The 10,566-nt window shown below is 45.2% G+C and overlaps 1 protein-coding gene across 3 annotated transcripts in view; it reads right to left on the reverse strand.

Annotated features, from left to right (window-relative positions):
• Positions 1-551: 551 nt before the first annotated feature.
• The window catches only part of Slc25a30 (solute carrier family 25 member 30), a 24,016-nt gene continuing 14,001 nt past the window's right edge, over positions 552-10,566 (reverse strand). For all 3 annotated transcript variants that reach the window (XM_029541592.1, XM_029541593.1, XM_029541594.1), the window contains 7 exons: positions 10,373-10,467; positions 9,116-9,201; positions 8,522-8,617; positions 7,774-7,898; positions 5,636-5,774; positions 2,885-2,965; positions 552-2,269 (listed from right to left, as the gene is read on the reverse strand). In XM_029541592.1, the coding sequence (XP_029397452.1) occupies positions 2,228-2,269; positions 2,885-2,965; positions 5,636-5,774; positions 7,774-7,898; positions 8,522-8,617; positions 9,116-9,201; positions 10,373-10,467 (664 nt within the window). In that variant the 3' untranslated portion in view covers positions 552-2,227. The remainder of the gene's footprint in view (positions 2,270-2,884; positions 2,966-5,635; positions 5,775-7,773; positions 7,899-8,521; positions 8,618-9,115; positions 9,202-10,372; positions 10,468-10,566) is intronic.

Genomic DNA, 10,566 nt, shown 5'->3' on the forward strand with positions numbered 1-10,566 from the left:
CCACTCTCCCAAGTGCTACAGCCTGGGAGGAGCTAGGCCAGCTCTCACACTCTTGGGACCTGCTCACCTGTGCCTTCAGCTTCATCTACATTCTTAAGAAATATCCGCCTGGGGCTGATGAGATGGTTCAGTGGGTAAGAGCACTGACTGCTCTTCCAGAGGTCCAGAGTTCAATGGTGGCTCACAACCATCTGTAACGAGATCTGACGCCCTCTTCTGGAGTGTCTGAAGACAGCTACGGTGTACTTACATATAATAAATAAATAAATTAAAAAAAAAAATAAAAAAAAAAAAAAAAAAAAAAAAAAAAAGAAATTACCTTCAAACAAAAAATAGTTTTGTTGTTATTATTGTTTTGGATTTTGTTTGTTTGTTTTTGCCCGTTAGTGGTGGTGCATACTTTTAATTCCAGAATTCAGAAAGCAGAGGCAGGAAGATCTCTGAGTAGGAGGACAGCATGGTCTACAGAGAGAGAGCCAGGATTATACAGAGACGCCCTGTCTTGGAAAATTGGAGAAAAAAAAATTAGAAAGACAGAAAGATGAAAGAGAAAGGATAAAGAAAAGAATTTTAATAAAAAAAGATTCTTTTTTGTATGTTAAAAAGTTGTTTGAAAAAAGTCAATCCTTTCGACTAGAGAGAAAGACTCCGGAGTCTATCATTTCAACGGAATGTTCAGGTCAGAGTAAAAATAAAAGTTTCTAACTCAATGCTAGGAGCCAGGTCGGCAGCCGCTCAGATCCTCTACTGCCATCTAATGGCGTGCGAGGGAATTGTCTTTGAGCCACCGTTGGCCCTGTGAGGACTTCGTCTTAGCTTTTACTTTTAGAAACAAAATTCTGCGTCGCAAACTGTTTTTCAAAGGAACCATTAATTTCAAAAGCCAGATTGAAAAGGTATGGAATAAAAAGCGCACAACCCTCAAAGAAAATCTACATGCTTCTGCCTCAAGGAGTACTCGGTCCCGGGAGTGCACTGGCCATTGCTCCAGCTTAGAACCTCCTTTAGCGCTAATGAGGTTTTCACGGGGCCCACCTGCAGGCACTGGGCACCCTTCTAGAAAGCTGTTGGTGCTGATAGAGACAGCTTTTGCTTTGAAAGGGTAAGAGGTTTCATCACAGTTTCAGAAGAAACAACACTAGGTAGAGGACGTTATACAGCTCTTATCAGAATGGAGATAAACAGGCACTCTGGCCATCGATGTGGGCCAGAGGCCCACATCAGTGTGCGGAAGATACCCAGAATGCACCAGGGTTTAGCCCTGACATCACAAAAATTAAAAAGGAAGGAAGAAAATAATTTTCCCACTAAATTTCAAGGAAGTTAACTAGGAAAATCTCAGATAAAGGTTTCTGTTGTTGGTGGTGGTTGTTAAACTCACCTCAAGATAAAGTAAAGGCTAAAACTCTGGAGCCTCGCCTCTTCAGTTCACTAGCCGACTGAAAAACCTTCACCTGTAAGATTCTTTATTTAACAAAGGCTTTTGGTCCCCAGGCCCAGGAGGGCCCTATGGTTGACCAACTGATAGGTGTGTGCACACTCATCCATCACGCAGCTGCCTCTGCAGTTTTCCCTTCATTTAACCCCTACTTCACAAAGCATGATTATTCCCATTTGATATATGGAAATAATAAATGCTGCTAAAAAAAAAAAAACATAGGGCAAATGGTTAGTGCTACCTCACAAAGGTCGAGTCTTACTTACTGTAAGTGAAAGGTTCTACTCAAGCAGCAACCATGAAGCAGTGCAGTATGCTAGAGACGTACTTCCTACAACTGTCCCAACGTAAAATCTCCTCACTGACGGGAAACTAAAGCTCCCGATGGTAGAGGGATAACAGCTCTCCCCAACTTCAGCCTTCTCAGAGGGGCGATGTCCATAGCCGGAAGCCCAGAGACAGCGAGGCTGCTCTCCAGGAAGAAAGCAGCATGCGGTTCTGATTTCCTTGCAGGTTTTCTACAGCAAGGACGATGTATTGTGTACATTAGTTATCTGGGATGTCAAGGGCACTTTGATGGTAACCACCGGTGAGTGGGTGTTCTTATGCTTTAGGCTCTGAACGCAGATGAAAGCAGCCAGGGCCAACGCATGGCAATCTGAAGAACCCGGTCTCCATCCATTGCTCCCATCCCAGAAGCAGTGATGAGCTGTGCAGTGAGAGGCAGCCAGAAGCTCAGGAGGGCCTATTGTCGAGGAAGTCAGTTTGTCGGAACAATGACTTGTGTGGTCACAAGTCCAGTTTCTTCAGTTGTTCGTAAGTCAAAAAGAACTACAGTTGAGGGTTAAGGCTGCCAAGAGAATGTTATGTTACCAACCCCACCAGACAACTTAGCTTATCTACTAGCAAATAGCCGAAGGCAGCTTGCTAAGTTCACTTTAGTTCCATGCTGACAGTCTCAGGCTATCTCCCTAGCTGTTGTCCAAGGTCAATTCCAAATAGGGAGATCAGACCTGAGACCTACAAAACCCTTCACCTTAGCTCTCCAGGAAAGACATCCACCCCTCCCTGCCTGCCACCTGGATGTCAATCAAACACTTTTGGGGTATGCTGTGCCCATGTTCAGTAAGCACCCCACAGTAAGCTTGCACACTGATGAACCCACATCCTTCCCCAGGACACCACGAGATACCTTAACTGCATCACTCTGGGATCACAAATACCTTGAACTCCTAGAGCAGACCATTGAACGAAGAGCCTCGATGTTGAATGAGGAGACCTCACACTGCCTAGAGATGGAGTGGCTACTTCTTATGGTCTGAGTGACTCAGAAGAACAAGAACTTCCTTCTACACAATAACTTATAGATAAAAATGAGCTACATTATCTAATGACATAAGTTTGTTTTTGTTTTTTTTTTAGATCAACCACAACAGAAAAGGATACAATGATATTCCAAGGACCGAGGCGCAACCAATTTGGCCAAAATCCTTTATATAGAGCAAAAAACCCTTCATTCTTCCATGTCTATTAAAATGAAGACAAAACAGCATTAAGTCCTTGCCCAGTTTCAAGTGTCAACTTGACGTAACCTAGTTATCAGAGTGGGAGGAGCCTCGGCTGAGGAGTCATCTGTTAGGATGACTACAGCATTTTCTCAATTAGTGCTCAGTGGGGGAGGCCCTAACCCACTGTGGGTGGGGCCATCCCCGGGTTTTATAAAGCAGGCTGAGCAAGCCATGGGGAGCAAGCCAGTAAGCAGCACCCGTCCATGGCCTCTGCATCAGCTCCTGCCTCCAGGTTCCTGCCTACTTGAGTCCCTGTGCTGACTCCCTCCAGCAATGGACTATGATCTGAAAGTGTAGACCGAATAAATCCTCTCCTCCCCAACTTGCTTTTGGTCATGATGTTTTTGTCACAGCAGGAGAAACCCTGAGAAAAGTCCCATTTTCCAGTTATGTCAAATGCATTAACAATGTGTCAAATTGTATACTTTTTAATTAAAATTAAATCCAAAAGTTGAGGATGTTTCCCTAAGACCTAAGTGGTGGAAGCTAGAACTGACTCCCACAGGTTGTCTCTGCTGAGCCTGGGGAAACCCCAGATTGCCACAGTGTCCTTTCCAACTGCCCTCAGCTGTGGCAAGGAGTGTCCCCACAGTGCTGCTCGGTCCACCACCCACCACCCACCCTGCCACCCACAAGCCCACGGTGCCTAAGGTTGGTAGCGTGATGAATATATAACCAGCCCATGTGTGGTACCTGTCAAGTTAATGTTCAGCACAGGAGGACTGCAGTTCCTAATGGAACTAACTACCTGCTGGCTGCTAGAGGCAGGGGATTCAGAAGATGGGGAAGTGCAGCCACTGGTCTGTGAAATTCCCTAAGACCTAGTCCAATCTAGAGGCAGAGGATGGAGAGAAATCAAGTGCTTGAGTGGACTCAGCGAGCTTTGGATGATGATGCCATTTACAGACTATAATATCCTTCCAATGAAAACCATCAGGGGGGCTGGAGAGATGGCTCAACTGTTAAGAGCACTGACTGCTCTTCCTAGAGGTCCTGAGTTCAATTCCCAGAAACCACATGGTGGCTCACAATCATCTGTAATGGCATCTGATGCCCTTTTCTGTCTGGTGTGTCTGAAGACAGCAACAGTGTACTTATCATATATATATTTGTTATATATATAACAAATCAATAAAATCTTTTAAAAGAAAACCATCAGAGGCCATGCAGAAGGCTGAGTTCTTCTTGGTCATTAATTCTACTCAAATGCTCGATATTACAGAGAACTGCTGAATATTTTCAGCTTTAATCAAAGGACAGAGAAAAATGAAATACATTTTACATGCTTACTCAAAAACAAAATATTACCGTTTTTAGAAGGACTGATTAGAGACCTTTCCTGTCTCTTTGTTCCTTAAAGACTTGTGCGTGACCAACCACTGCACACAGAGAAGATGAACCCCTCCCAAAGCAGGCAAGCAGGAACTCGGTGGGTAAGAAATCAGACTTAAATATTACTTAGTTCTAAGTACAGGCCATTAACTTCCATGCCATCTGGGCTGCTAAACAAGCCAGAAATAAGGAAGCAATTTTGATGAAGACAGCATTCGTAGCACCTCTGCCTCCCAAGTCTCCTGTCTGCCTCATTAAAGCAACACCAGAGGAGTGAGGGTGGAGCTCAGGGGGTCCAGTCCTCGCCCAGCAGGTACTAAGCCGGCTCACTCCCTGGCACCACATAAAACCCAATGTGGTAGCACATGCCTATAATCTCACCCCTTGGGAGGTAGAGGCAGGAGGACCACAAGTTCATGGTCACACTCGACTACCTACCAAGTTTAGGGCCAGTTAAGGTTAAATTAAGATCCTGCCTCCAATAAAGAAGGAAAGGCTGGTGGAAGGCTTAGCAGGTAACCAAGCCACCGACTGTCAAACACGCTGACCTGAGTTTGATCATCGGAATCCATAAGACTGAAGGAGAGAACTGACTCCTCCCACTTGACCTCTGACCTCTAACAATCATGCCATGGGACTGTATGTACATAGGAATAACCACTGCCCTTACCACCCCAAAGCAAAAATGAAAATGTAATTCTGAAAATGTGAAGCAATCCTGGAGACTAAGAAGCGTGAGCATCCTGCCGAGGCCTACAAAGTGCTCCAAAGCCTCGGCCACTGGCAACCCAGGGGGCAACTGAACACCTCCCTCTGGCCCAAACAGTTCTCTGCCGTGGGAACTGTGGTAGGACTCATTTACTCCTGTGAGACACATCTGCATGGGAATTTGTTCCAGTCTGACTGAGAGGGAAAAGGACAGTTTCACGACCCCAGAAAATGTCACTAGTTTAGCATCCTTCCTAGCAGGGGAGGTATGCGTGGAAAATGAACTTACATTTATAAGATGTCATATAGATCTTGGACTTCCAACCCTAGTGTGGCAAAATGGTATGTATGTCCTGCCAGGCACAGGCCTTTAATCTCAGCAAAGGCAGGTGGATCTCTGTGAGTTTAAGGTCACCTGGTAGAAACAGAGAATTTCATGACAGACAGAGCTGCACTACTGAGAGACCCTGTCCTCTATGGGCTCACTCATCTTAGTTTTAATACTTATCATAACGTAATAGTGACTTCAGTGTGTGTGTGTGTGTGTGTGTGTGTGTGTGTGTGCGTGTGTGTGTACAGAGACACTTACCTGCAAGAGACAGTCCAAGGTACCCTTATAGCCCCTGCACCTGCCATCTCGAAGGACTCTCTGATTCATCATGCGAGTTCTCACAACATCGACTGGGTTTGAGGCCAAGGCCCCCACCAGGCCACAGGTGAAGCTTGAGCTGTGGAGAACACAGGATTGGAAAAGACAAGAAGTGAGCTACCACTCAGCTACAGCTACAAAGGAGGGAGAGAAGACAGCTTCCTCTCAGAATTCCTTTAAAGCAAATATGGAGAAGCTACATGAACTGCACCAAGAATGAGGTCCGTGGGGCTGGAGGTAGCTCAGCAGTTAAAAGCACTAATTCTTACAGAGGACCTGGGTGCAGAACCCAGCACCCACACAGTGGCTCATAGCCCTCTGTAACTCCAGCTCCAGTGGTTCTGATGCCCTGTTCTCTGCATGTACCAGGCATGTACACAGTGAACATACATATATGCATACTCTCACATAGGTAAAATACTCATACATGTAAAAAAAAAATAGGCCTAAGAATACATAAAACACAAGACCGCCTCACTGCACACCCACCCGTGGTCTTAGGTTCTACAGAGCAGTGGTTCTCAACCTTCCTAATGCCACGGCCCTTTTATACAGTTCCTCATGTTGTGAAGACCCTCAACCATAACATTACTTTCATTGCAACTTCATAATTGCAATTTTGCTACCGCAATGAATCAGAATGTAAATATCTATTATTTTTTGGTGGTCTTAGGCAACCCCAGATCGTTCGACCCTCAAAGTGGTTGCAAAACACTGTCTAGACTTTCAGTCTCACTAGACTACCATAGGCTACACTGAGTACCATTGCTAAACTGAGTTATATTTAGCCTAAATCCACCTGTGAACATAAGTAACTGTAACCTAATTCCTATAACTTGCTGAGTTATATAAAACATTAAATGGAATGGCTACGCTTTCCCTCCCGTGGAGAGCTGGGAAATCCTACGCTGAACCTCAGGGAGACAGTCTGTCTGTCTGCCGCTGTTCCCATGTCTCTGGCCATAAACACTCCTGCGCCCTGTGGGTGCTGCTCTCGGAACCCCTTCTCATCGTGAGCGAACGCTCCTGCTCCTGAACCTTCCTTCTGTTCAAACTCAACTCCACTAAGTTTAACTTTGCTGCGGGTTTTATTTTATCAGCACCAATCAGCTCAGAGGTTTTCCCAGCGAGGCACTCCTCACACACTGAATTGGTCACTCTTTGCTTGGGACTGTGTTCTTCTGTTCCCACAAAGGTTTACTTGTGCTTGCTGGATACAGAGTTGTGACTAGTGCTCCCCCTAGTGGTGAGAATCAGCACACTTGCCACACTAGGCTAAATGTTCCTATCCAGACCAAGTCACATAGATGAAATGATCTATGATATGTTCATACAAATTTCATAACCGGTAATTACTAAAAAGATAAAAATAAAAAAAAATAAAAAATTAAGGCGGGCAAGATGGCTAAGCACTTTAAGAGGGTGTCTTGTTCTTAGATTCCCAGCGCCCGCTGGTGAGATGGCTCAGTGGGTAAGAGCACCCGACTGCTCTTCCAAAGGTCCAGAGTTCAAATCCCAGCAACCACATGGTGGCTCATAACCATCTGTAAAAAGATCTGACATGCTCTTCTGGAGTGTCTAAAGACAGCTATAGTGTACTTACATATAATAAATAAATAAATCTTAAAAAAAAAGATTCCCAGCGCCCTCATTAGAGGCTCACAAGTGCCTGGAACTCTGGCTTTGGGTCCTAACACCCCTCTGACCTCTGCAGGCACATACACAAAAATAAACCAAAAATGACTAAGGTGTAAGAGCTGAAGTGAAAATATATTTGGGGTGTGTTGTCACTTTTTAAGAATATACTACAAATGTTATCTTATTTGTTTATAAAGTACATGATGCTTACAAACATACAGTTTGCACACATACAGATACACAGTTACCTGTGTAAAGGCAAAGACTTCACTTCATTCCACTTGACTTCTGTATTATAATTTTTCAAATAAGAAAAATTATTACAATATTACTATTGTATTACAATACTTTCTCTAAAACTTCCATAAACTTACACAAAATTTTCACCCTACCAAGCTCATGCATATCTAAAATATTAATTTTAAAATCCATAAACATACAGAAAATGCGTTGCAACAGTGTCTCCCATCAGGCCTGAGCATATCAGGTGCTTCTTGGTGATATCATAGACTGGAAGCTCCACACCGACCACAATGGCTGCCCTCTGGGCTGTGAGGGACACGCCCTGGGGAGAAATGTGAACAGCAAATGATTTCCACATCCCTTCAGACAAGGTTGAGATGTGGGCAGTTCTATCCCACCCATTGCCAGTTCTGCCACTAGGGAGCAGCGTGGCGTGACAGAGAAGAAAAGAGCCACCAAGCAAGAACTCCGAAAGCTCGGAGGTCAGTTCTGACTGCCCAGCCTGGGGCTAGGGCAAACCATCCCTGAAAGCCTCCAGCTTCTCTGTCACGCTGAGGGATCATACCAGGGTCTAGGTAGGGTCTGTTCTGTGAACCGATGAGCCCTGAGTCATGAGGTTCCCAGGAAATAGCACTCTTCATGGGCTCTTACCTAAACACAGACTTCACCTAAGCCATGAAACTGAACAGGCCAACCACCCAATAGGACAGGGACCCAGGGGACATTCTAAGAAGCGAAACAACAGAAAGTAAACATCAAATAAAAGGTACTCAGCTTTCACAAAACCCCGTGTATGTATTAACCAAAAGACACTTTAAAACCACAGCATATTCATGTTCTCATTTTATAGACAGAGAAATTAAGAAAGAAGGCATCTTCAAAGGCAGGAAATGGCATTCTTCTTACGCCACGACGGCCCTTAGATTAGACTACAGTGAGGCTCACCTTCCACAGTCCTCTGGTCCCTTCCTGCTGGTAAATGCTAATGAAGCTGTCTATCATGCCTCCTTGGACAGCGCTGTTCTGTGCTTGCATTCGGATCTAGAGATCATAAAGAACGACGTGAGAAGGAAACTGGCCCATCCTCCAACCCCAACATCAAAGACTTAAGAAAGCCACCCAGCTAGTGCTTAATGGTGCAATGGTGATTGGGGAGACCCGCACAAGCCAGCCAGTGGTGGCACACATTGTCAATCCCAGTACTCGGGAGGCAGAGACAGGTGGGTCTCTACAAGTCTGAAGCCAGGAGGTCCTACTGATTGAGTTTCAAGACAGCCAAGGCTACACACACACACACACACACACACACACACACACACACACCCTGTCTCAAAAGAAAACTCTTTTTTCTTACGTAGTAACTCATAAATAGGCTACACCTGGTCTTCAAGTGGTAGGATTAAAGGTGCGCACCACATGCTCTACTAGAGAAAGTGACTTTCCTATCAGGGACAGTATCATCAGTAAGAGTGACCCAGTAAGCTTGCTGCAGTAAGTATGTACGTGTGGAATGTGCCCTACCACACAGCCAGGACTTACTTTCAAAACATCAGTCGGATTAGCAATAGCTGAGGATATGACTCCAGACAGAATTCCACACACAACATTGACCAGCAGGGTTTCATCTACAAAGACACAGTGATTGGGTTTTTTGTACGTTAAGAGTTTTTGCTGTAAGTGACTCCAATATAAAAAATGTAGCTCATTACACTCTACCTGTTCGCCTGAATATAAATGAATGCTCTGTGAATCAAGCAATTTATTTTAAAATAACTATCTACTGTTCATCTTTGTTTGTCTAGATGTACACGCAGTCCAATTGCCTTGTAAATATTCATATTTACCCCAGTTTCGTGCAGCTATCAGAGCTCTTAACAGGAAGGCATGTATTCATGCTGTGCCTTCCTGAAAATGGGTGGTAATTCATTCAATTTTAGAAAATTCAGTTGACAAGCAGAAACAGCGTGGCATGTGGCTAAGCAATGTGAGCATAAAGACAAGTAGCTGTCCCCACCCCTAGCTGAGGAGCTGCAGACAGCTGACGACTTCTGGGACAGTGAGAGCTGCTGTCCTTTAAGAGTACAGCTGCTGGTAATCAACCGCACTGCAGTGGGTGCTCTCACACCGTGAGTACACGGTGCACAAATTAGAGTCTGGGTGATAAAAGGAGGCGCATGATGTTGGGAGGGGGTCCAGAGGTGGGGTGGGTCAGGGGAGTTAGGGAGGCGCATATTTAAAAATACAAATGATGGGCTGGGTGTGATGGTGCATGTTTTTCATCCCAGCACTTGAGGAAGGCAGAAGCAGGCAGATCTCTGTGAGTTCAGGGCCAGCCTGGTCTACAAATTGAGTTTAGGACAGCCAGGGCTACAAAGAAAAACCCTATCTCGAAAAACAGACAAACAAAAAGCAAATGGAGGGCTGGGGAGATGGCTCAGAGGTTAAAAGCACTGGCTACTCTTCCAGAGGACCTGAGTTCAATTCCCAGCAACCATCTATAATGAGATCAGGCGCCCTCTTCTGGCTGTGCAGATAGAACATTGTATACACAATAAATAAATCTTTAAAAAACAAACAAACAAAAAAAGGCAAACGACTATTAAAACATTTGTACAGACAGCTCCTCACCCACGCTCTGCCGCTCGGCTCAGTCTGAACAATTTGTTTACTCTTTGCACCCAGTCTTTTCTTTACTGGTAGAAAATTAACCAAATAACTGAAAACTCATTCCAAAACGTCTGGAACAAAGCAACTAACAACCCACTGACTCTCCACAGGCGGACAGGCGGCCCTCACCTTCTGGGCGGTCCACAGCTAACCGCTTCAGGCTCTGGTACGTGCCGATCTTGATGGTTCCATAGGAGGCCTGGCGCAGCATTGCGGGTGCAATCCTGTCACGTGGGCGTGCAGGCAGATAAAAGTCAACCTACTTGTCAGAAACTCTCAGAGGGACCCCTGACCCCCTGACCCTCCAACCCCCCCCCCCCCCC

This window comes from Mus pahari, chromosome 8 (assembly GCF_900095145.1).
Source record: "Mus pahari chromosome 8, PAHARI_EIJ_v1.1, whole genome shotgun sequence".
Lineage (NCBI taxonomy): Eukaryota > Metazoa > Chordata > Mammalia > Rodentia > Muridae > Mus > Mus pahari.